The sequence below is a fragment of the Ambystoma mexicanum genome, chromosome 9, assembly GCF_040938575.1.
Source record: "Ambystoma mexicanum isolate Mex_15411 chromosome 9, UKY_AmexF1_1, whole genome shotgun sequence".
Taxonomy (NCBI): Eukaryota; Metazoa; Chordata; class Amphibia; order Caudata; family Ambystomatidae; genus Ambystoma; species Ambystoma mexicanum.
Genome location: NC_090931.1, coordinates 804,568,846 through 804,595,838, shown reverse-complemented (window position 1 = coordinate 804,595,838; position 26,993 = coordinate 804,568,846). Strand labels below are relative to the sequence as shown.

At 46.9% G+C, this 26,993-nt stretch overlaps 1 protein-coding gene across 1 annotated transcript in view; it reads right to left on the bottom strand.

The window, feature by feature from the left end:
- ITGAV (integrin subunit alpha V) overlaps positions 1-26,993 on the bottom strand; it is an 800,372-nt gene that overhangs the window by 678,097 nt on the left and 95,282 nt on the right. Inside the window, exon 2 of the mRNA XM_069615781.1 lies at positions 9,296-9,423. Coding sequence (XP_069471882.1) covers positions 9,296-9,423 — 128 coding nt within the window. The remainder of the gene's footprint in view (positions 1-9,295; positions 9,424-26,993) is intronic.

The following is a 26,993-nucleotide window of genomic DNA, read 5'->3' as shown; positions in this document are numbered from 1 at the left end:
ATATCCAGTTATCTGACACAATTGCCGTCTCGTCTTTTCTACCCTTCGTGCCTTTTGCTCCCCGATGCACCTGATCTGCTTCCGTTTACTTCACTTGCACCCTGCGCCAGATTCTTCCTGTAATAACAATGGCCTTGTCCTGACCACTTGCTCTCCTCACATACCATACTCCTCACTATATGCTGGGGGCGCATATATGGGGTTGGAATATCCTACAGTGGCCTAAAATGGATATAATCCCTATACAGTCTAGGGCAGGTCACCAGTTGGGGAAGAGGAGGAGGAGGAGGAGGAGGAGGAGGAGGAGCTGTGGGTTGTGTGCCTGCATCATGCTGTTTAAGCATCCATACTCTTTTTTACTCTGCTCCATCTCCTCTTCAAACATTTTCCACAGCTCAAGTATATTCAACCTATTCTGTAATGGTTTTCCCCCATGTGTGTCATGTAAATATGTGCACGTGTTGTAGCACCATATTCGAATGAGTGCCATCTTGAGGCCATGGCATAAACATCTTGCCAGTCATGTCCTTAACCCACTCAACGTGAGATTTCATAATTTTAGTTTTATATCGGGGGAGTGTGTTAAGGATTTCAATCAGGCAACACACACCTTGGTCTCAGCTTAAAATGCAGCGCACAACTGAAATGCTTATTTTTATGTTAGATTCAATATTGAGATGATACACCACTCCTATCACACCCACATTTCAAATACCCCGGGTCACAATCGACCATGAACCAGGCTGGTTGGTAAAATATAATATTTATTTGAATATTCAAAAGAAAATCATAAACTTTTTAATAGGGGCAGCAATCACCAATGGGGTGATAACAATAGGAATGTAAGCAAGGCACTAGTTTGACCTTCTCTTGACATATCTACAAAACACCAGGAAATGGGAGCACTTTTTGATTTTAGGAAAGATAGCACTCAAGTTAGAATTTCCCCCTGCAAGGTTCCTCAACCCACAAATAATCAATTCTGAATGGATAAACATAAGCAGCAGGTAATCGGGTATGACAAATAGGAAACAGAATTGAAATCTGACCTTCCCTCCCCAAATATGAGAAAAACAGATATGAAACCCCTTGCAATGCTAAAAATGACACTCGGAAATGGATGAATAAAATAATGAATGTGTGTAAAAGACCTTGAAGCAGATGAACAAGTTACTCTTACCTGGTAACGTTCTTTCGATGGGATGGTCCGACGACGTATTCCATATCTATGACAGTAAGCAGCAAAGCTGTGGTGATTGCTGTCATAGATATGGAATACGTCGGTAGACCCAATCCCCTCGAAACAATTCTTCACTAAAGCAACAATGCAAATATACTGACAATCCCTAAGAATGGATAACCAAGAGCATACAGTTCGAAAACGAGTGGCAGGGTTTAAAACATGTTGCAGCAAATGACACGTTGAAAACTTTGCAATTCCCGCCTGAAAATTATCCCAACGGTTTTTAATAAAAACGGATGAAATACACTGATCTGAAGTGCGGTTGTTATGTTGGGGGATAGCTATAGATCACAGGTACACTATGGAAGTGAAAGTAAGTCTCTAGCTGGTAATTTGAATGAGTTATGCAAGATCCAAGGTGCGTTTTGAGTAAAATGTAGCGGTGAAAAAGGAAAATAAATCAGTTTTGACAAGAACAGTTTTACTCTACACTAGCGCATTCAGGCTAGGCTACCAAAAAGGGACACAGTAAGCTCCAGGGTGGATTCGCGAGTTCAACCCTAGCACCTCAGCGCCCACCCTGGCGGAACCAGTCCGATCACTCGAAATCGGACTAAGGGCTTAGGATTTACACAAGGCAGAATTACTAAAGAGATGGCGCGGGCACTAGAAATCAAATACAGGTTGGCAAGAATGATTCTGACAGTATTACAAGTTATAAGGGTAAGGATAGGATGACTTCGAGAGGGGAACTAAGGACAAGGCAAGGTATACTATGGTTTTCTATGGTTCCTATTGATACTCACAGTCCACTTTAGTTAGGATTTCGGGACAGTCAGAGTTCTGGTCACCACACAGATCTGGTCTAACAAAGGACAGCTGGACAAAATCAGCGGGACAGGATCAGCTGGGCAGGGACGGGATACCAAAGGATAGTTCTGGTCGCCAGATGGCACAGGTACCTCTGGATGCAGTGATTGGGCAGCAATTGGTGGGCTGCAAGCCAGGCTGGTGTCAGGAGGCTTGCCACAAAAATACCACTGCTTCGCCCCTTAAGTATTGAGATTTTAAAAGTGAGGCCTATCTGGAAGGGTCCGCAATGGTTGGCCTGGTAGTTGGATCTGGAATCTGGATCAGTGCAAGGTGAAGGAAACAGAAACAGGACGCTGCGCAGGAAATCAGGAAGGCAGTGTGTGTAGAGTCTTGTCAGGGATCCTTATTTATAGTGCAAATGACATCATCATCATCATAGTATAGGCTGGTCAGGGTTAACTAACCACACCCCTAAACTACTTGGTTTAGGCAGGGGTGCTAGTCTCCGCCTTGCTCTCAACTGGTTGGATTTCCAAGGGAATGAGGTCAGGTTTATGGAGGTGAGTTTTACAATGTCCAAAAACTCCCACATTTACTTTACTGAAAATCTGATTTTGTCAAAAACATACATTTACACCATTGCAATATCTTGGCAAATTATACACACAGGTTATATATGTGCAGCACATATCAGTCCAATCCTCAAGTCTGTGGGACCTTGTTTCGCCCTTCTGATATATTTTGGTAATTTTGAGCATGAAAGATTTGGCCTAAAATTCCATATTTTGTACACAGATGCAAATTATCCCAAGGAATGTATGTACAGAAATGTATGTTTGCAACATTGATACTTTTCAATTTATCCTCAATACTTTGCCCTTTCTGTCTCCAATGTGTCAGTGAGTTCTACCATGTCTCTAAAGCAAGCATGAAAAATCAAGTCTTGCTGCAAAGATCGAAGTCTTTACAGTTTATTCCTGAAATAGTTTTGGGAACAAAGGGCAGTCTTTGTTCCTGGGTCCATTTTTTTTCTGTCCTTCAACTGCTGCCAACTGTCACTTCCTTTAGAGCAGGGTGGGGTTTTCTCCCTTTATTGAACTTATATTGCCCCCTTGACACCTCTGGCTTCCTTCCCTGGGTGCTTCATTGTTTGGGTCCCAGTAGAGACAAAAGTCTGTTCAACCCCGTAATTATCAGGGGGTTGTCAGTATCTGCTGAGAGATAGAGCCATCCTTTTGGTGCCACCCCTCCAAGCAGGACCAGTTTTTCAACTTGCAGCTTCAGCTACCATATTTTTTTACCCTTTAATTTCGGATCTTAGATCCAGAATTAAAGCAAGCCTGTTGCATAAAATAACCCAGGTTATATAATCTCACCAGGACCAAACCCCTTCATATTGCCAAAGACTGGCAGACTTTCATTCACCCATGTAATGTTTAAATAGGCATTTTTTTTTCTTCAGTCAGCAAAGCCCATTTTTTACAAGTGTTGAAAACTACTAGCATTTCTTCCATTAAATTCAGTTTGGCATCTGTCATTCCAATATGGTTTACACAACAGTCTAGACAAGGCAAAGCTCTCCATAAAACTGACATGTGTACATACAGCTCTGATTCCTTTTCAAACAGTGATTTTGACGCTTTTTAGCCAAAGTTAAGCGCTTTTCCGTGTTTGATGCAGTACAGCTTTTGTTGGTTTTCAGGTTTTGGCTGGCACAGCCCGTCATTCTGGAATAAGGCTTGGTTTTGTTGAGGGACAGTGGGGATATGCATGGGCATGGCAGGGCCTTATTAATCACAGTGGTTGGAGGTAGAACAGATGGAAATAATGTCAGAGCAGCATTTTTAAAGGTGAAAAAGGGTTTCTTTTCAATGGATATTTTGGCTTTTGCAGCAAAGCAACACAGCTTTGTCCACTTTCTTCCTTATGTTTATGTGGGAACCCAATGTCATCTGCCTTACTGTGCCTCCTGGTTCCATCTGTCATGATACCCGCTCCCGGGGAGCGGGTTCAAGCCCGGCCTCCCCGAAAGCGGACATCCAGTCCCCAAGGAAGGACCCAGCAACCCCATTTAGGGGCCCTTTGGACAGTGTCCTGGCGCCTATGGCGCCAGGCTCATAAAAGACATCAGTCCTGGCACCAGGCTCATTATGGGAATGCTTGGGTGCACTTACCTGATGCAGGCCATGCTGCAGGATCCTGGCCTCCTTGAGGCCTGAAAGGAACTACTTTACCTGTGGGACTAATTTACCATCCGGGCGTGGTCGGGGAAGGATACATACCTGATTGGAGGAAGGATACATACCTGGAACTTCTTCCAAGGCTATTTAAACCCCACTCGAACAGCCACACGTTTCGCGTTGTTCTGCATCTAGCAGCTGGACGCTCATCGTGTCTGCTCCTGCATCCTGACTTCTGCCACGCCTGCCAGCATCCTGGATCACCTGCAAAGGAAGAGAAGAAGAGAACAGAAGAAGGAAAAGTCCTTACCTGCTAAATCTGCATCCCGGAGACATCTCGCTGACAATCCTGAAAAGGAAGACTTTAATTCAAAAGCTCATCGCGTCGATCGCTGCAGCGTCGCATTCCACTCACCTTTACAGGGCGCCTCCATGTTCAGCAGCGATCATCCGGATTCGCAGTCACGCCCCCGCACCTAGGGAGAAAAAGACCAGAACAAAAGGTGAGAGAGAGAAGGGAATAAGGAAAGCTAAATCTCCATGTTAAGACTTACCTGTTGATTCATTCCCTCTTCATTTCGGGTCCGCGCCGCATCCTGGCATTTCCGGACCCCGGCCCCGAAGGGGAAAAAGAGACATCAGCGTTAATGAGCGAATGAAAAGACATTACCAAAAAACACTCATTAAAGACTTACCCGATTTCTACAAGGATTTCACCCCTCATCTCGGGTCGGTGCCTGTTCCCCGGCATTCCGTACCCCGGCCCCTATGGGGAAAAAGACAATAGCATTAGTACATTAATGCATGGACACAAGGGGAATCTCTCATCAAAAAACTTACCTGGAAGCCAAGCAAGTTTGGTTCTCAGCAATCCGAAAATCCAGTGAAGTAACTGGATACCAACGCGCCCCTGCATCAGAAGCAGGATGGAGAGCTTGTCCTTCCAGACCCTAAGGTGAGACGCTACGAGAAATCACAGAAGGGTTTCAAGGAGGGTGAGAGGGGAAAGTGGGAGGCCGATTGCATTACCCCTCAGACAGTTAATCCCCTATTTTCGCCTACAGAAGGATACTTCTGCGAGCCAGACAAGCCAGATTTGGGGGCCTGGTCCAGTCCGTCTTCCGAACCCTGCGCATCACCTTAGAAGAGGTCACAGCAGCGCGAACCAGGCCAGCGCCTCCGTGGGAGTCAGGTGAGCGGAACACCATCCTGCACGATGTGTGCTTGGCAGGAAGGTGCAACTGTTTTTGTTGTCTCGGGAGGATAGCTCAGCGGCAACATGCTCGCCTTGTAAGCAAGACGACATGGAGCAGCACAGGTTCGATCCCCGGGTCCGCGCTTAGAAACCTCTGGGTATTAAGCGCGTTATAAATAACCCATCATATCATATCAAAATGCAGTTTTGAGCAATGGCGCTCACAGGAGCCAGCGCAGCCCTTTTGTGGTTTCTGCACAACTGCAGCTTAGTGATGTGGGACAATGCCGTTGAGTGGGTCAATATATCCCACAAGTGACTTGCACAAATGAATAATGGGACTATCCGCCACAAAAGGCAATTTACCAATGATCGATAAATACTGCTCAACCCTCGCTCCCTTTTTTACTCCTTTTCAAACCCCTCTGCACAATAGTTCCCCCAATATTACCACACCCACATCTCTCTCCAAGACCAAATAACCTCCACCAAACAATTTTTCTTTTGAGCAGCACCAAAAAGCTGCTGCTCACACTCCGGACCCCTTTTCCTGGTCCACACCACCAATTCACTTCTTCTGCCAATACAAAAGTACACCCAAGATTGTACATTACCCACACAACAAGGCTGGCACCAGCAAACATTAAACATAAATCAAAATACAGCCGTCTTCTCATATATTCGGGGGATTCTTCCCCGTATCTCTGCCCAGTAAAGAGGCTTACCACATGGTTTTCCTCAACCCCTGCTGAAGGTATTCAATCTTTGATCAGCTCTTATTTCTCATAAATCGATAACACAAAAAACCAAACTCCCCAGTTTTGGCATACACACTACATGCTGACATCCACGGATCCCCTGAGGATCTTCAGTGCCGAGCCTCCTCTATCGCCCTGCTCCGCTCCAAGCCCAGCGGGTTGGCCTGCAGGGAACAGATAGGGTCCCCGTCCCCCCCCCCAAATCAACGTGGGTACCTGCCGACCTCCCTTCTCAATTGCACCTTCTCTGCTCTCCACAGACCACCCTCACTCTCCACAGACCACCCTCACTGTCCAAGGGGACGTGGCAAGGAGCCCTTGACAGTTTGAAAACTGCTAGAGAACCATCCTCTGCTACCAAGTGTAAAGGTGCGCCCAAGATCACACCTTCAGTCAAAATAATACTCAATGATGGCGGACACCGATGCATGTCAAAATCCAGCTTTATTCAAACAAATCCCATCTGAGACAGCATAAAAGCATCTTGTTCTCTTGGCACTCAACATTTTCAGTGATTGCAAACAAATTTTGTATCCACACTGCGTCATTAATGATGTCACATTACACCATCAGTTTACAAAACCTACGTGGAAGCAGGGTTGGTTAGTAACTCAAACTACATATAGGATTCTTAAGGTTAGTTACTTAATTGGTCACTGCAAATCTGATGGCTCCACCTGGACCCATCCTACTATTGATACCACTTCTAATACATAATAACAAGCATAGCTAATTGGTTGGCAATATTCATCATAGGTGGTGTGGTAAGGGTACTTTCTACTTGTTGGTGCCTAGCTTACCAACCTTGAACACCTTGACGAGATGCCAAGATGGGAGAGAAACCCAAGTAGGGCATGAGAATTCTGTAGTCTGCCATCATTTCAATTAAATAATTATCCTGATAATCCCGAGACAATTAGGCCTTCTTTTTTCTTTGTAGATGGCCATGTGTGCTGTCTTGTATATGCGCATGTACTGCGGGAGTTCTGCAGGTGTCTTATCGGTTTGTTTCGTAATGAATAGCCAGCGTTTCTCATATCTGAATACTGTGTTAGGGTACTGTGTTTGAAAGTGGATTTCCTTCCATTTATTAAGGCTTAAGCAAATTCCAGCATGCGTGTTCTGTTGTGGCCACTTGGGGCACTAGTCAGTTATTTTTCTATAACTTCTCTTGCCTTACTGATCTAGTGCACCTGGACATCAATGGATGTTTGTGCTCTTATTGAAATTAAGTTGCGAGTCTGTCGCTCCTCGTCCTCGGAACTGTTATCTTGTGGCTGCGCTTTGTTCATCTAGGACTTCCTTCCTAATTTGTGACCTAGGCTCTGGCAGTGAGTTACAGTCTGGGCTCTACACGAGTTCAGCTTGGGTTCTGAGGGCTTGGTAATTTTGAGACCTGCTGCGGCCTCTGCGTTAGGAAAATGGCTGCACTTTTGTTTCCTTGTCTCCATATTGGCGACCTATAGTCCGATTTATTGGTCTTGTAGGTCTGCCATACAATGTTGTGCCCGTATATTCAGCAACTTATCTACCTATAATCCAACTACCCTAGTGGTGTATGAGGCCCTTTCTTGGTACCCAGGAACCTCCCGTCCTATTATACTGTGTTGCACTATTTATACTGCACACCATTTGTGCATTCTACAAAACTACTTCAAGTCCTCGCTTGTGTCGTGCAACCTAACTAAGCCTTTATGGCAGATTGCATGTACATGCACTCTGGTTAAGAATACTGTTTCATGGTGCTCAGTTTAACTTATTTATCAAACACCCCTAGGTTCATGGGGTGGTAAATCTGTCTCAGTTTGTAGTTTCTCGCCCTTGCAATACTGGGGGGGAGGGGCAGAAGGTAGTAATGACATTCATCTGTGTCATCACAGAAGCGGGTAGGCAGTTTATAGGAAAGGGGAGGAATTGGATGGCGAGAGAAAGTTGAACTGTTTTGTGAGTGTGCATGCAAAGTGTGCGAGTGATATTTGTAGTAGGAGAGCAGGGAGTGAATGATGGGCTTACTAATGGAGTGAAAAGAGGGTGACAGAAGAAGGTGGGATGAGTAGCATTGCAGGAGGTGAGATAGTAGTTGTCTAGACATGAGATAACAGAGTGGTGGTAGAAGTAATGGTGTGGTAGCAGTGGGTGGAGGTGGGAGTAGTAGTGAAGGGGAGAGTAGTCACTGTGTAAAGGTGGGACTGCCCATCCCTGTGTTAGAGAGGGATGCCATTGTGCCCTTTACTGATTTACAAGTAAAAACCATATCTGGGAGTTGGTGTATTTGTGTGGCCATCTGTGATAGATTTGAAGAATTGGACAGTATCCACAAAAGGGATCCAGTGAATTAATCTAAGAGTCCAAAGATGATTCCAGGGTGTCCCCTTCCTTATAAAGGGCAGAATGTCACAGGGGACTGGTCCAGCAACCTGGTGTTAAGGCATCCAATCCAGTCTGTTTTAACAAATACCCTTTGCTTTCTGACATCATAACAAGAGTGCAGTGTCCTGTAGGAAATCAGGGTTCTGGATTGGTAGAGAGCCTGAACAGAAAACAAAATGGTAGAACCTCTCTAAGTCCACCTCTCCTTTCTGACTATTTAATTCGGCCCTCTTCCAATGTCTGGACTTCAAAGGGTCTCCAATGATCAGCATGCTGACGAGCGTGGATTTGTTGTGCCAGAGCTGCCTTTGAAGAATTCCCAATAGATATCCTTGAGAGGGTTCAACATACCCTGTGCCACTGTCTCCAAAAAGGCTCATCTGTGCACTAGAATTGTGGCATGTAGCATTTATGAAAGAGGGTCTGATTTGAAGACCTCAGTTTCAGAAAGAGAATTACCTGCATAATATAACATTAATAAAAAAAAAAAATGTACTTGCAGAAGGCAACCCATCACACACAGGCTTTGGGAAGCAGTAAAACAGTGCTCGATATCACTTTTTAGGTTTTGTTGTGCTGTAAATAACAAGCCTCATTATTAACCAATTTAATGGCTTTCAGTTAATTGACCTCAACACGATGAAGGAGCTGGAGAGAACTATCAAGAATTTAAACAAGCTAATTGCAGGTTACACTAAGAAGCCAGATAGTGAATTCAATGCAGAGCCTTCAAATAATAGGTTTTCATAGAATCTCCCCTTAAATTATACAGATTTACGAGTCCCACTTATCTTACCAAGGTTATCAAAAACAACAGGTTGACAGTCCTCTGTTGATTGCCAATCACATTTCATCACATGGCCTCCTTCCACAATGCCAGCTTGAGTTGTGTTTGCCTTTGGTGCACCCACCAGCAGAAATACCCTGAAAATGAAAGGACAAAAAAAAAAAGATGTGTTGAAGAGTAGAGATTCGCATTCAGCAACTGAGAAATATGTAGCGTACGTTCACTCCTTAAAGAACAAGCATTTGTAATGCCAACAGTTGTGGCTTTTGAGTAGGCCTGGGAAAGGCATTTGTCAGGCACTGCCCTACTGGTATTAACTGGCCATCAAGGTTAGCAGCTGCAACAAAAAAAAGCATTGTCAATGTCAACAGTTATGGCTTGTCTATAACAGGACTCCAGGGAAGGTCACCCACAAGTGCTTAGAAACCAAGTGGCTAAATGGAGACCTGGTTAAGACATGGTTATTATATCAGTGGTGTGTTTACAGCTCCAATTAGGTCATTACCCCTCAGACGACTGCTCTGAAACACTGGCTGGCAATTGGAGCACACAATTTGATGGTATAGGTAGCTCAAAGAGAGGAGGATGTGTTGGAGGGGCAGGAAGTGGGTGGGAATGGCCATATGGATTAGCATGGTCATGGGCAGTCAATGGGTGGGTAAACAACCAAACAACCCCAACAAGCTTTTTGTCCCTCGTCATACGCCATTTCTCCCTAGCAGTACTCAAATGCAATAGCTTTGGTGTATTGGTGGCACTTTATAGCCACCTAATTGCCAGAACTAAAAATTATACTATACTTACACATATTTACAGATCATTTGATAGTTTAGGATGCCTGGTCATTTCAAAATCTCAATGTAGCAATACATGAATGAGCAAGCAAATTGTCATGCTCCAAATACGCAGTCCACTGTATCAAAACAGTGAGATTAGAAGAGAGCGTTACCGAGACAAATCAGCCAACGGAACCAGACACACAGGGTTGTAGAGCAAACGAAGGCAAAGACAAATGCACCATTCAACAAGACTGAGCACACTGGCTACCAACTTGCCAGTAGAATGGGGGCACTATAACGTCCAGCATCATTATACTGTTCTTGCAGTGTGGTGTAGGAGAAGGATATGTTACACTGCTATGCTTTTATTGTAAGTAAGGCTACAATAGCGAGCCTCGACACACCCAGCAACAACAATGAACCTGTTCATTTATTCTACTATTCAGTCCATTAGTCCTACAATCTGGTTCTACAATCCATGACCAATCTTAAGATCAAGAATGATACCGCAATGAGGGGGCACGGATACCGCCACAGTCAGTGACAGCATGCAACACCAAGCGTAACTCCCAGCCAGCCCGCAGCGCCTTTCTGCCCAGCTGCACTGCCACGATATGTGGCATGTCGGAGCAGGCAAACTGCTCCAACGCTAGCATGGTAAGGAGAAGGCAGGAATGAACAGGCTTCAAGGCGATCTCTTTACTGCTCGATTTTCCCCATCGCCCCGCTTTCGAAATACAGCCTTGCACAACTGGGACCACCACCCACCTCAGATGCATGAACTATCCCCCTGCTGTAGCATTGGGCTGCATCGGCTTGCCATGCTGTGCTATACTGTCGCAACTGTCGGGCACAGAAGAGCTCCCCAGAGACTCACTGGGGTGTGGTAACCGACCTGCTGCATGCACTGCCCACAATCACGCATACGCTCCATAGCTGTCCTGGGAGCAGTGCGAATGTACATAGGTGCCGATTGTGACAATTGCCAGTGACTCGAATATGCCAGAGGATGGCATACTCTTGCTTGATACGACCCACTCTAGAGGCGGTGAAACCTACCTACTGGCCCACCCGACCCCTGCAAGAGCAAATCTCCATGGTATCAGGAGGGCAGCGTGTAGTGGGGAGGAGAGATGCCAGGACCACTAGAACACTCTGCTAGCGCCATACCAGTGACTTTGAGGGACCATCCACCCGCCCTGCAATGGACACGGAACTGCATGCATATGATTGCCAGAGTCCCTGGACAATCTATTGAACTCCTTCCCCCACCCCCCCCCCCCCGCTCTTTACATGGAGGTGATATCAGCGGTCGTCCGTGGCCGATGTGACAGACTTTCCCCAGCACTACCATTGCACACATCGCTGGGCAGGGAGGTGCAGTGCACAGAGGGGGTGAGCGAGGGGGAGGAATAACCATTCCCCTGGATACACACTACTACCACATAAAAGAATCGGGCCTCATGATCCGGGGGGTCCCACACCAATGTGAGATCCGCCTCTGGCCACCCCAACGCCTTCCACCTGGCTCTCTGGGCCATGTGGCTGTGATGCAAACAATTGGCCTCTATACATTCTGGAGAAGTTTTGCGACTTGGGACCCTGTACATGAGCACCTACTGACATCTGGCTACCAGCAACAACACCGACCAGGTGGTCCTACCTCCAGAGACCTGCATGAAAGATTCTGCCAGACCCGCATGAAAGATTCTGGCATGCTTGCTCCATTATGAGCCTTTAGCTTCTTGCTCTAGTAAAAATACCTTTCCATGAGGCCGCCACGGGATAAGACCAGAATATCATGTTCCTGGACCTCATTCATATAAGCATCGATACCCTCACATGAACTTCTAGTATGGACAAGATGCTACTACTGGAAGATAAACAGAAGAAAAGTTACTCATGCCCAAGTGCCTGCCTCGGCCTCTGCCAGGACCGATGTCCCCAGCACATGTGCCCGAAGTGGAACCTGGTGACGCATATCTGTTACGCAACCCAGGTGCAGTGAAGGGAGCAGCTTGGCCTTGGAGAACACACAGAGCCAGGGTCCTAGACAATCCGCCCTGTGTTAGGTGTGCCTCAGGGTATGTAATGAGCTTCGAGCAACCTCAAATCCGACAGTGGGGAGGACACCGCCAGCGCATCTGTCACTCAGCTCTCTAGATCCTCCAGACGACCCCAGAAGATGGATATACAAGCACAACTACAGGTGATACTGCAATAAACTCAAGAGACCAACGTCAATGTACAGGACATCAAGCAGGTGATTCTGGAGAAAAGCATGAGTGAAAGCTCAAGAACAACTATGACACAGCCAATACAGATCTAGATGGACTTACCATAAAGGTGCAACGACTGGGGGCCAAGCTTGAGGACCAGGAGAACAGGTCAATATGTAATAACCTGCGTCTAGTGGGGTACCAGAGAAAACCCAAGGAAATGACCTGGAAGGATACGTGTATGGCTTACTGCAGGATAAATCTCAACAATTCTCCCTCTTATACCATCGAAAGGAACCACACAGTCTCAAGCCGCCACCTGGTGAACATCCACACACAATCCCAATGTGGCTGCTGAACTTACAACATAAGCTGGCCATCCTGAAAGCCTGCAGGGAAGCAGGGACGATCAAGCTTGAAGGCAACATGTTCCACATATTCAACGATTACTCCCTAGAGGTCTCCAAGCACAGGCAGGTGTTTAATCTACTCTTTGAAGGGGTCCAAGCATAAGCACTATCTGAAGTTTCCAGCTGTTTGGTCCATCCAACGGAATCGCCAATGGCATGCATTCGATGACCCGGAGGAAGCATGCCGCTTTTTAAAACTGCGAGATATCCTAACAACTGAGTCCGCCACATTGGAGGAGAGACCAGGCCCAGGAGAGGAGGCTAACTTGCAACCTCGAGCACAAAGACAGCCTAGAACGTGGGCCGGATGGAAGGAGGGCAGAAAACCGTGAGGCTTGAATCAGCGTAAAGATGGTCCCACCGCCTGCGAGAGCATCTGCTGAGTGAAATGTACAGGCTCTTTACCCTACAAACAGCCATGGTCTCTGCTGCACCTGTACTGAAGACCGGGTGAGCATATGGAGGGAGCAGCACAACTACAAACTTGATTTAGCACCCTGCCGGGGCCCCACAAAGGCCCTGGGCCTGGTCAGCTGGCTGGGTTCTTGCCAACCATCGTCTAGAGATCAAGACGGGATGAGACGCTATAGGGAGCTAGTTACCTGAAGGTCATCTGGTGGCCCCTCCACAGCCAACTACTTAACATGCAACATAACCAACACCTGCAGTCAGGGGACTCGGAGATGCAGGGCTTGGACTGGTAACTGGTTTGCTGCTCACCATTGCCCCTGCATTGGGTTCTACTTTACCCGATAAGTTGTATTGGAGTTCAGGTTTGGCGTACCAATGTTTTGTTGTTTGGGTGGTGGGGGCACAGGGGTTGGAAGGGGAATTGTCCAAGTGGGATAGTGTTAATAGTCGCGATATATTAAGACCCTGCAATATATGGAACCAGGTTGATGTTTGGAAAGGGCGAGAAAGTACTAAGCATATTTCATATGTAGAGGTGAATTTGGGGGGTCATGACCACTAGAGGTCTGATGGCCACACCCACATGCATATATTTATTAATGTACAGGGACTGGGGCCCCACCATTAAGTGGAGACGCCTACTGAGCATTCTACGGGACTTACATGGAAACTTATTCCTGCAAGAGACCCACCTGGATGCCAACAAGTCAGCTAAGCTCTGTTGGGGATTGGTGACGACGGCTAGAAAGAGGGGGGGTCTCCATCCTCATTCACCAACATGTCCCTCTGATTATACAATTGACGAAAACTGACACATAGGGACAGTATGTGCTTATACAGGGCCACTTGCACGGCCAACATATTACGCTCCATGGCCCCACGACAGATACCCCCTGGGTTTTTCACTCATTTGTTTGCCACATGCGCACCATTTAAGGGATGTTTGATGTTGATGAGGGGTGGGAGGTTTTCAATACAATACAGCCCTAAAGCCTGAAATCGACAGTTACAACCCTGTGCACAGTTACAGACTGGCTTACCCTGAGAAAGGCCTGAACACGAGGGTGCCTCCTGACAGATCTAGGTTTGGCAGATGTTTGGAGACACCTAAACAAACACACTAGGGACTATCCAGTTTACTCCAACCACCACCAGTGCCATTTGCAGCAGGATTATTGGTTTCTCCCGAGCAGCATGGCGTAACATGGTCAATTTATGAACAATCCTCCCCATGACACTTTCACACCATGGTCCGGTTCTTATGCACATCACACTTTCCGGGCGTCCCAGCTAAAGTTCCCCTTATGGAGAATGAACCTAATCGCACTACAATACCACAACATAGTGGATCTACTGACGCAAGATGTTGATAGGTTCTGGCAGAACAACTTAAATCGAAGGCTTGAACAAGCTTCGTTGCTGGGATCCCTTAAAGGCATTTAAGGCAAATTCATATTGCGTTGGGCACACAGGAAAAGAAAATGGGCAGATAGGCAATCCCAATTGATGGCAGAGCTGGTCGTAGTGGAACAGGCATAAAACAGATAGAGAACAGACATATGTACAGACACGGAAGCTACGCTCTGAAATAGTACTCATCACTACCCTCAGGGCCCAAAAGGCTTTCTCGAATTGGGCGCTTGACCTTTATGCATATGTAGATTGACCACACCACATGCTGGCCCTTACCCTGAAGGGGAGGCAATAGAGCCAGCTCATTACAACTATTCATCTATGCCCTGGAGGAGTGCTAATGGGGGACATGGCCATAAACGAAAGGCTTGCCGAGCATTATCAAGATCTATATGCCACCCCACCGGACAGGGACATACACCAAGTCATAGCCTTTCTCAATGACATCCTAATGCCAGGTCTTACCCAAGCTAAACTTTCTTTTAAAACGCACAGCTGGAGGACGAGGTGGCACTCCAAGCTGTCCAAGGGGTTAAATCGGGGATGGCCACTGGACCGAATGGTCTACCATTAGACATATACAAGAGTAACTAGCACCGCGGCTGGACAGGTGTTTCACAAGGGCTTGGAGACAGGGCATCTACCCCATCTTTGCTCAAGGACAACATAGTGGTCTTTCATAAGAAGGGAGGGGGTCCCATACTCTGCAGATAAGCGCCAATGCTAAAGTGCTAGCGAAAGGTCTTGCAGGCATATTGGAGAGATTGTGACCTAGACCAAACCGGTTTCATCCTGAACAGGTACTCCTCCAATAACCTTAGATGCTTTCTGCATTTTCTAGAAGGGGAAGTCCAGCCAGAAGATGTGGTCACATCACTGGACACTGAAAAAGGCATTCGACAAAGTGCGCTGCCACTACAAGTTCGAGGTGTTGCGCAAATTTGGATTCACTGGACATTTCCTACGGATGGTGGGGCTACCATACGAGGCACCATGTGCCTCAGCGGTCACAAATGGTCTGACTTCTGAACCCCCCCTCCCTCCCCTGCATACCAGGACAAGGCAGGGCTGCCCCTTCTCACCCCCTGTTTGGCAATTGAGCCACAGGCCGCTGAACTAAGGAGCGATGCAGGATGGTCCGGATTAGTCAATGGTTCAGAAGAACATAGTATCTTGTTCAACGCCGATGATATATTATACATCAGTCAATGCTACAAATCCCTTCCACACTTCTCAGCTATATTAAGCGAATACGGACTTGTGGCCGGTTATAGAATCTACTGGGATAAGTCAGAGGCTATGCCGATGCATCTGGACATTCCCTGGGACTCTGGGGGATGAGGGTAGCCCCATTCAAACCCCAATTGCAGACCACCATAAAATACCTTGGAGTATGGATCAGCCCAATGCTGAACACGTTTGCTGAATTAAATCACAGCCCAGTACTAGACAATATCTTTAAGATTCGGCCTCTTGGGTCCGGCTCCTGCTCTCCCTCACTGGAAGAATAAATGCCATTAAGATTAACTCAATAACCAAACTAATATACCTGGCATTTATGCTACCCATGAACCCTCCCTTACTTGAAGGTTACTCCATATCGTCCTATTTGCTACTCAGAAAGGCGTCCTGCTTGATTGGAAAAAACCAAACCCACCGACCTATCGGCATTGGCGAACAGTATTGTCCAAGATCTGCTCTGCTGAGGAATGGCTTTCGAAGAACTGCGGGCCTGGTACGGGCTGATAAATTATGGGCTTTGGCAGATATGTTTGTTTAGTTCCCAAACCATGATGTGTATGGATAGAGACATAGGGGCTACCGTTTCTCCCTGTTGGCGTACTTTCTCTAACAGATGTGCCCCCCCAAACCCCACCCGGCCCCTAGAGTTGCCTGTTCAGTAAAATTGATTGACTATAATACTATTATTTGTGTATATTATCCTGCTTTCTGAGTCCTTGGGTATTGGTTCTTGGGTTTGAGGGATCAGGGTACGGGTAGAAGGTGGGTGGGAGTTCAGTTCGGGGAGACGGATAGGTGGGATATGGGGTTTAAGGTTGGGGTTATCTGCTGGAAACCAATGTTCTGGGATTCTATGTTTAGGGTGTTTTGTGACTAATGAAATAAAAAAAAAATATATATTTTTTTTAAATAGAATGATACCGCAATGTATTTGGATAACGTGGGAGAACAGCAACGGATGTCGTTTTTTTTCAGCAGAGTACAGTACTCTTAACTACAGTATTGTGACAAAAGAAAAGAGGAAAGAACATGTGTTAAGTACAGCAAATGTTCCATCAGTCTCAGGAGGAAGGAAACAGTGCTTTTGAGAATGGAGAATAAAAACGACCCTTGCTCCAAAAGAGAACTGTGTGAGCCTGCTCATCTCTGCCTCTGCTCACGCCTCCCTCTACCTCATGCCACATTGTTCTCCCATCACCCACATCCTCCAATGCCAGAGGGTAGTGGGTTATAGGTTTGCATCTCTGCAAAATGGACTCATCAGGTCATCCTTCTGATATCAATAATACAAGTATTATGGAGGGGAGTCATAATATTGCCTATAAACATAAATGCCTAGAAACAACTCAGTTTGCAGAATGTGCGAGATATATAGTCATTCGTCAACCACCAGGACATGGCTAGTCCTGGTTTGGCACAAGAAAAGAGATTTAGGAAATATGCCACATCTCTGCACTCACAGAAATTCCAGACCTCTCCAATCATGATCATACTCCCCTTCATTGCTTAGTTCAGTACGGGGTAGAGTGGGATTAACGTCTAATACTGGTCTCAGGGGAGTCAATCTAGAAAAAGCAGTTATAATAATAGTGTGTAAATGATTAGTGATGGAAGCAGTGACAGGATTTCTCAGTGTAGGGGTGGCACTAGTAGACAGTCGTTCCAGGGTCTAGACTACTGGGTTGTTTCACAGACTGCTACATTTCCCTTGGAGCATCACACCTTAGGGAGGACTGGTGGTGCTGAAAGATCCCCTTGTTTTAAGAGGACAGCATGCTTACCTTCCTGAGCTTACTCCCATGCATACGCACATGCTGTCCTTCTCAAGAAAGATTCAGTTGCCATCTACTTTGAGGTGAGCAGGGAGCTTGTGATCTTCAGTGCACCAACAAGCTGCCCTTATAATGTGGTGCGGTGTGTAGGATTTGCATCAGACCCCAATAAGCTCTCGGTCAGGTCCCTGCAAATTTGTCTGCTAGGCAAGATTTCTCTTTAGGCAAATTTCCCTCCATAGTCTATGGCCCACGAGACGAATCACAGGTATTTGTCCCTTCTCCACAAGGGGTATCCTGCCCCTTTGAGGCTAGGAGATGAGCCTCCCGCTCTGCCAGATCCTCCCTAGGGCTCGAGACAAGTGGGTCCTCACTGGGAGAGACTCCCCTTTGGGCCAAGGACTCCCGTTCCTTTGAGGAGCTCCCTAGACTACCTACCACAGCCACATATATGGGACTGTCTGCTATAAGGAACAATGCGGCATCTTTACATTTGGCTTAAGGCAAGGATACAAGAAACCAGTACGAAAAAGGAGATGTCTCTTGAAGGAGTGATGCACATTTAACGGACGAGTCAGAGAATAAGGAAAGGAGAGTATTGTCCGCAGGGGAAGCCCCCCCCCCTGACATGCTCAAAATTGCTGGAGGCAGAGCCAAGACAGGTCAAATAGCCCACGACTTTCGTGGGAATGAAGAACGCAAGTGTGGAACACAGGAGGCCCGGCGTATATATAAAAGCAAATAAATCATTGTGAAGAGGAAGAGAGGCACCATATACCCGGTGGTGGTGTGACTACATCTGCAGCGTGGTGGGCAGGACACGCGAACAACAACGCTGGAAGCTTTAACAGATTCCTATCACTAGCACCTGTCTACAGCAGTAACCCAACAAGAAGCTGAGCATGGGACGCCAGAAAGAATGAGGAGCGAGAAGCCAAATACTGAAGAGCGTCAGCCGAGTGAGAGACTGTTGTGAAGTGCTTGCTTGTGAATGAGAGACCGTGTGTGTCATGTGGAATGTTGGTGTGAATGCTGTACGAGTGTTGTACCTGATGTCAGTTAAGCCTGGGTGATGGAACCCAGTGGTTATCCTTATATGTAGCTTTATGTAACTATGTAATAAAGTATATATAAGAAGCCCAACAAGACCCCTGAAGTTACATTATTACACTGGCAACGAGGATTACTGAAACAAAGAACCTGCACAAGGAAGAAGACTGCTGAGGGGGGAGCAGCAGAGGAAGGCAAGGAACCACTGCCCCCCAAAGATAAGAAGTCCCATGACCCAGGGGTGCAGAGCGCAGGGGGCACAAAAGTAAAGAAAGCCCCAGAGCAGGCCCAGTGCTCAAATACAGAAGTAGGGGCAGCCCAGCACAGAAGCAGAGGGGTTGAGAAGTAAATAAAGCCCTTGCGCATGACCAAGAAGGCGCAGACAAGCGCACAAGCAAAGGGATTGAGAAATAAATAAAGAAAGCCCCAGCGCAGACCCAGGGCACAATTAAAAAGGAATGGGCAGGCCAGCGCAGAAACAGAGGGGTTAAGTCTTGCAGTGAAGCCCCAAATAGTAAAGCAGGCTCCAAGGATAAGTTTTGACGCTTGAAGTAGAAGCTGCAGCCAAGTGACTGGCGAAGGGAAGCCCCAATAGCGAAGCAGGCCCCAAATGTGTGAGTGTGAAGCAGAGGCAGGGTGCAGTGTTAAGAAGACAAGCACCTGCGTGGTTATATTTTGAAACAGAAGCAAGCACTTCACAACACATCTCCTTCCTTTCCAAGGACGCACAACACGACATTCACCAACAAACACTTCACAAAACACCTCCTTCCTTTCCCACACCACACACCTCCTTCCTTTCCCACACCACATCAGCGAACACATCACAACAGAGACGAACCCTGCAACCTTCCCCTGTATACACAGAGGAACCGGATGAACCGTGAGAGGCGGGAGGCCACTGGGGCATCATATGTATGAAGAAACTCACCCAGTCCCAAGGACGAGACATTAAACCGAAGACTGTATAACTGGAATGGTGAAAACCCTAGAAAGCAAGCAACGAATAAACAGTCGAGGATGACCAATATAACATTGAGAAAACTTGTCTTTGTCCCAAGGACGAGTTGTCAGTAGAAAGATCAGTTAACAAGAGACATAAACAACCTACAAAAGAGGAGTCTAACCATATCAGCTGGGGAACAAACAGACTGTAATCAAGTCCCATAGGAAGAAGGGAAGGTACCCTTTGCCTTCAGAGTTGAAGACTGGAGAAAGCGCAACATAAAGTCACGTAATGAGACAGGAAACAAGATGGTCAACTGAACACGATAAAAGAGGAGTCAACCTCAGAAATAATCCATGAGAAGGAAGGCCTAAAAAGGGATCAAGACAAACGCACATTCGGAAAGCCTGAATTAAAAGTCTGGGAAGTTTTAGACAAGAGTGGGAGACCATATCTGAAAGATATTAAGTTTAATAATACAGAAAGCGCAAAATCTCAGTATTTTGCAAGAGCTACAAGAGTTGATCAAAGAGACTATCCAAGAAGATGATGTTAAGAGGTATTTGTACCAAAGGGAAACATGCATATAAAGAGAATATCAGAAGAGTAGAAAAGACCACAGGAAGAAAAACATTTGCTTGGCCTATTTAATTTAGTTATGTAGAGTGGTATGGTCAGGTAGTGTTAGTTTGGACAGAGGACATTTTTACTTTGGACTTCCTGACAAGTGACAAGCACCCCTAGTTCCTTTAGCTAGGTAGGGTATTCAATCTAGCAATTGGGAAAGATCGCCTTTATTTCTAGAATTTCATTAAAGATGATTCAGAATGTCCTCAATGTGTTGGACTCCTTCCAACCTGCTACAACCCCCTAACATTTTGCTTTCGTTTTTGAAGCGGTCCTAACTTTTTACAGCAAAGTGAATCCTTCAGCTTCCCTGGCCTTTCTGCTTGTTTTGTCATGGGAAAACTGACCAGTCCTTCATACTATCACTACTGGGAAACTAGGTTTCCCTTTCGTCATTGCACATTTTTGGTAACGTTTTAACAGTGCCCAGATCAATTACAATGCAATGCAGTGCAGTGGTGATACTTTGTATCATACTAGTCTCACACTTGGGATTTTTGGTTACTTTTATATGCCTTAAAACAAGCTGGTGGCAGCAGATCTATTTTTTTACTTTTTGGATTATTTTTAGTGTGCACATTCGCGTTCGCCGCATATGGCTACTAAAGATTTTTCACTTGTCCTTTTGGCATATTGTCGTTTGGCCTTCTTCCTGCATTCCCGGGTCAGGAAATCCCATATAACGTCATGCGCTTGCCCCTGAAAGCTGCTGTTTTCCCGGCCTAGTGATGCCTTGGTATGCATGTGGGCCAGGAAGTGGGTGGGACTGTCTGGTCCCACTCCACATCTGTAGTGCCAGAGAGTCTGGGGTTGTGTGGCATGAGTGAACCCCACAGTGGTCTCCGATTGGACCACTGCTGGCTGCTTCAATGGTGCAGTTCCTTACCATTAGTGGGTGCGGACTTGCTTCCAGACAGGATTTAAGCTTATAAACTTGTTTATTCGGCGCAATGCCATTTACAAGGAATTTTATACAATACAATTCAAAATGGGATACATTTCTCATCCTTGGAGGTGCGGGCTGTGGGGAGAAGGGAGGCGGGACCGAGGTGTGTGGTCCCAGGTCAGGTCACGCAATATAGTATATCTTTGTATAACCCAATCATGGCGATTTGCAGAGCATTTTGGGAACATAAGTATGTCCAGAATTTTAAATTTGAAACAGGGTTTATTGTGATTCAGTAAGAAAAATGAAAGTCAGGCTCTGCAGTTTTAAGTGGTCACACTACTCACACTAAGAAATAAATGTCTACATTGCAGAACATATATACCAGTCTGGACAGCTACACAAGCTTGTTAGGCTTTGGCTGTTTCTGTATTAAGTTGCCCATGCAGAGTCTACTGAAAGTGTTGCTTTGTTGAAACGTGGGTTGCTCGTGCATGTGATAACTCGGCTTCAGGTCAGATCTCGCTGGGTGCATCCTGTTCTGAAGCCGACTTGGCAGTGCTGCAGTCTCTTCTGAAAACCACCCGCTCATTGAAATGTGGGTGCGAGTGTCGTGGGCAAGCCCCTGGGACTGGGAACAGGGTTGCAACACACGTTTTGCAAGAGCTCTGCTCCAGCAAGACATGCATTTCCGGAGCCCCACTAATGGGAGGGGGGGGGGAGCAGTAGAAAGAATCAAATAATTAGAATGGTCAGCCTCTCCCCTGCCCACACTGCGATTCACAAATGAATTGGTCTGGTTCCCCACAAACCCATTCACAAAATGTGAATTTTTACGGCGCCTATACTCATCCCATTGATCAAATTTAGAGGTGAGGGACCGGATTATACCTTTCAAGACAACCCCCCCCCCCCCCATGTCCCTGGCCAGATCTTGGAAAGCATTAGCTGGGGAAAGGCCTTTGAGCTATTCAACCTCTTCCACTAATGTGAGGGTAGCTTCACAACAGCAAGCATTGGTGTGCCCTTTTTCTTTGCATGATCACCACCAAAGCCTTTGCTGGTTCTCTGTGAGCTACATCTAATTTTTGAACGAGAACCCTTAATGCCCCTCTTGGCTGGCTTTTTGACTGATCCTTCCCTTGTACCGAATAACACCTTGCACACTGAAAAGAGAAAACCTGTTTGATAGGGGGATGGAGGGCTCAATCACGACCAACCCCTTTTCTTCCATAGTTAAAGAGGACCCCACTACTGTCAAATCATTAAGCTAAGCATCTTTAATCCTATTAAGCAAAGTAGCTTTAGCCAGTAGGGTTTGGGGAGGAAGTCGGGGGGGAGGGGCGGCGGGGGAAAACTTCAATAAACTCCCTTGAGGCGTTTTAGTGTCCTTTAGTCCAACCAAAGCAACAGGGAGAAGAAAATGTCTCCCCTCTTGGCCTACATTTTTCCCCGGATATCAAACCAGCAGTGGGTCCTTCGCATGAAAGGAGGGGCAAACGTACGAGGAGTGGAAATGGGTGCTTGGTCGGCACCGAGAGGCTCAATTGCCCCAATACCAATACCCACTACTGCGCAGTTGGAGACAGCATAAGCTGTTACACAATTATTAGCAATTGTCCTCCCACTCGGACCCCTCATTTGACATGAGCCGTTCAAGTAGTCAACGTCCTGAATAAGATCCTTTATCTCAGAGATCCAGACATGGACTTTATTCATCCACACAAACATCTTAAATCGTTTTAATGCTGGTCTTTAGGTGAAATTGAGGACATAGCTTCGCGCTTAGACATGGCCGAGCAGCATGCTCACAGGCGGACTACGCCAAATGATTGCTCCAGTTTAACAAGGATAACCAAAAGGATAACAATTTTCTGTACAGTGAGCAGTAACAAAGCAATAAAGAGTGCAATGATGTTCTAAGCTGTGATCTAATCGGCAGACTGTGTGTTAGGGAGAATTCTCTTAAAAGGCTAATTTCCCAAACCTAGTGAGTCCCCCAGCAGCTTTGCTGGATTTTTGGGGTTTGTTTTTTTCTCCTGCTAAGAGCAGACTCTTTTACTCCCACTCTTAGGCATGATTTGAGGTAGGTCTTTGACTTGTTATGTGCTTATGGGCTATGGGGTTTCTTTTTACTCCATAGGGCATCATCCATTTTTCTGTATCGGTGGTACACAGCACCCTCAGTGCAGTACCACAGGGGTGTCACAGCGACCCCCAAACATAGACTCCATACCCTGGGACTGACTACTGTCTCCCAGGACATGTAAAGTCACCATTGGCTTTACTAGTCCAAAATTGTGAATAGAACCAGTACAAACCATCATATTGTGGAAGTACTTGTAATGGGTAATTCGATTGCCCCTGGGTCTGTTCGAGGGGGCACTGTCCAGTCCCCCCCTTGTCGAGTTTCTGGCTGGTGGCAGTGGTTACCACGCAAAATATTCCTTAGGAATATTCTCTATGGGATTTTCCCATTGATTTTAAATGCACCACTTTTTGGTGCAATGATAAAGATACTGCCGGTTTATTTATTTAATATTAAATCCCCGGTTGGGTCTTTTTGCCAGAACTCAAACCTAAAATGGCGTTTGTGTTCGTCTCTGTAACTCTGCCCAAGGTTGAGCCCTTTGTTACACTTTTGGCGGGCTTCTCCACAGAAGCCCTCCAAATGGTGCCAATCTGTCTGGGTTCCACAGGAGGGGTGGAGAGGGGAATAGACACCCTGGACTGCGTTGCCTCGGCAACCAAAGTCGCACTCTACTCTTGATTGGCCCAGTGGTGAGCCGCCCGGCTCACCACTTAGCATGTGTGATTGACAGCTAGGCTGATGAATGGGGGTTTTTCTGCATAAAAGCAGGGCCTTTGGGAGTGGAACGTCAGAAGTCGCCACAGGACATAAGAATCCGAAGAGGGACGAAGCTGAGCCACCTGCAACGACGACACCACCGGTGAAGCCCTGCTGCAGCTACCTCACCACTTTCCCCGACGACAAGAGAAGATCTTCTGCTGGACGAGTCTTCTTCCTCTGAGCTGGTGGGACCAACCAGTTCACCCTTTTCCCCTTCCAAAGACGGCCCTTGGTCGTATTGCCCGTGCCAAGCACCCCAGCAGCCGGATAGCCAAGCTAACCACTTTTTGACCGCGAATAAAAGGACCGCACCTTTTAATCGGGAACTCTGCGGCTGGTTTCATCCCTGTGCAGTGCAATGACGTCAAGTTTCCCCCTCGACGAGATCCTCTCTTCTCCTGGTCGGAACAACAAACTGCAATCACTGCTAAGAACTGCCCCCGCTGGAGCTTCCTTTCTCTACAAGGTACTGTGTCCTGCCTGTCCTCCCTTTCTACAGATTGCTAAACGTGACCCTTAAATCGTTTGCTTCTAAACTGGGTTGGCTCCAGGCCTTCTAACTATATCTTTTGACTCACCCCAACCTCTTTTGAACACTCTCCAAAGACTTTCAGTGCACTTTAAACCGTGTGATCCTGGGCACATTTTGCTTGGCTCCATTTAAAGTGGGCCTGGCCTATGGACTTTGGCTCTACAGTATAACCTGCCTTTCTCCCCTTGCTCTGAACTCTTAAAAGTTTTGGGAACTGTTTTATGTTATGCTCTGCCTTTTCTCTCCCTTTTTAACCTAAACTATTGGAGTGCCATCTAGGTTAAGCGCTCACTTCTGTCTTAACAAATAGTTGTGCTTTAACCCTAACTTGTCTGATAGTTATCAAGGGAGGTGTGTGTATACTTACCTGACTGTGTTTTAGATTACTTTTCATTGAGAGTGCTAGTGTATTGCCCAAAGTGTGTTTTAAATAAATAATTCTATACTTTTTATACAAAAGCTCTGGTCAGTGTTTGTTTACTCTACTGTGTTTTGACCCTATTGTGCATACTCTGCATACTGCCCTACTCTTCTTGAGAGAAGTCTGACTGCTCAGCCACAGCTACCAGGTAAATCTGGATGGTACAGACTGCTACCGATTGGGTTTACTGCTGCTCCTGTAGTCTTAATCTTTTTGCAGTGATCCCCAAGGGAACTGCACAGGATTCTGCCTAACACTGTGGTAGAGCAAAGGTGATGGCAGCAGCAGCAATGATCAAAGCAGCAGGCAATAATAGTGCAATACTGGTACCAATGGCAAGCTTGGAGTGGCTGTGCATGCAAGATAGCGAGGCACACCAGACTGGTTTGAGGGGCTGCCCGAATCCCTCTCCTACCACCTCCCTCCAACACACTCTCCACCTGGTCTCCCTCCCTCGCTCTCCTCGTGCTGGCCGTTGCCCCAGGTATCACCCTTGACAATGGCCAAAGACCATGAGGGTGATGGAAACGGCGTGGAAACTGCATGCTCAAGGCACGCCGACTGGCTTAAGGGGCTACCCAAGTTAGCCCCCCCCCACCCCCCATGCATTGGGGCGAAAGTGAATGATAATCAATGGCGATAAAATATGAATGTCAGACAGCCCAGAATAAACAGTGTTGGTATCAGCAAAATGCGGGCAGGGTATCCAGAGGTAGTAACAGAAGGGGATGCTTATGCACCACAATTCATAAAGCCCTCTTCAACTTCAGCTTACTTGATCTTTTACTTGCATTCATCACCTGGAATCAGCAGGCCAGGAGTTCGGCTAGTACCTGGCCTCAAGAAAGCCATGTCCTCTGGGACTTGCACCAGACGAGCTCCATGACCCCGGGCATCTTGCAGCGCCCAACATCTAGCAATGCACACACTGCGTCTGCCCTTCACCACTGCAGGGCCCGGGCAGCCTTTTTGAAAGCTGGGGGCGTAGTCTTGCTTCTCCGGATGCTGGTCCGCTCGATGCAGTTCACCTAACGGAATACAACACTGTGTCTGCCATTCACAAAGAGCGATTTAAGATAAGGACTCTTGCAGCCATTTCTTGAGATTGGCATTGGAGTCAGGTATACTGTGTGGAAGAGCAGCTGACTAAAGATCTGTAAATGACTCCCAAAGAGGCCTGCCATCCCTTCATGCGTTTGGCCCAGTGAAGCCCTGCTGGACCACCTGATCTGGGATGGCCCAAAGCGGGACTTCAACCCATGGACTGTTGGGTTCAACCAGTCTCAACGATCCATCCCTCCAGAGCCTTCAGAAGTGTCCCTTCACCACCTGGTGGACTGACTAGCTCTCCTGTGAGCTACTTCAGTAGAATCGTCGCTGTTCCATGTTTGTCGCTGGAACTTCGGTGGTCGGCAGCTCGTGCCACAAGTCGCCTTACTGCCATGTGTCAGCTTCCCAACTTCAAGGGATTCTACTCTGGAAGTTCTTCAACCACTTCTGGGAAGACACCATACGGTTGTCTTTGCGCGGTAGCAGTCGCTGGAACTTGCCTTCCCCCCATCTGGTGAATTGTCCTGAAGATGTGTGTATTGGTGCCGTCACCATTTCGTCTTCGCAAAGGGTTGCACTCTGCTCCTGGAACAGACCAGTAGAATGCTTGCACCCGCAGCTCCTGGGCATCTTCTACTGAATCCAACTGTGGAAAACCTACCTCCAGCGATCCCCAGTTGACCCATCTAGTCACCCAGATTCTCCCAGGTCCAACTAGGGTCCTTCCTTTCATCCATCTTCCTTTCTACCTGTGGTGTTACCCAGGGTTCTAACCTCTCGCCCTGGCTTTTCAACCAATACCTGGCAAATCTCACCCACCGCATTTCCATTTTCTGTTCCAATTTCCGGTGCTATGCTGACGACACTGAACTCATCTTCAGGCTTCACTAGGCCACCTTCTCTCATCTCCGATTGCCTAACTGCCATTAAGGGTTGGTGTGCCGCCAACAAACTTTGCCTGAATGCAAGCAAGACAGAGATCCTCCTCATCGGCACACCTTCACCCTCCTTTCCCCCTCACTCGCTGTCTGGCCTTCTTTGGCCTTCCTCCTACCCCCACCTGCAATGATAAGAACCTCAGGGTCATCTTTGATTCCA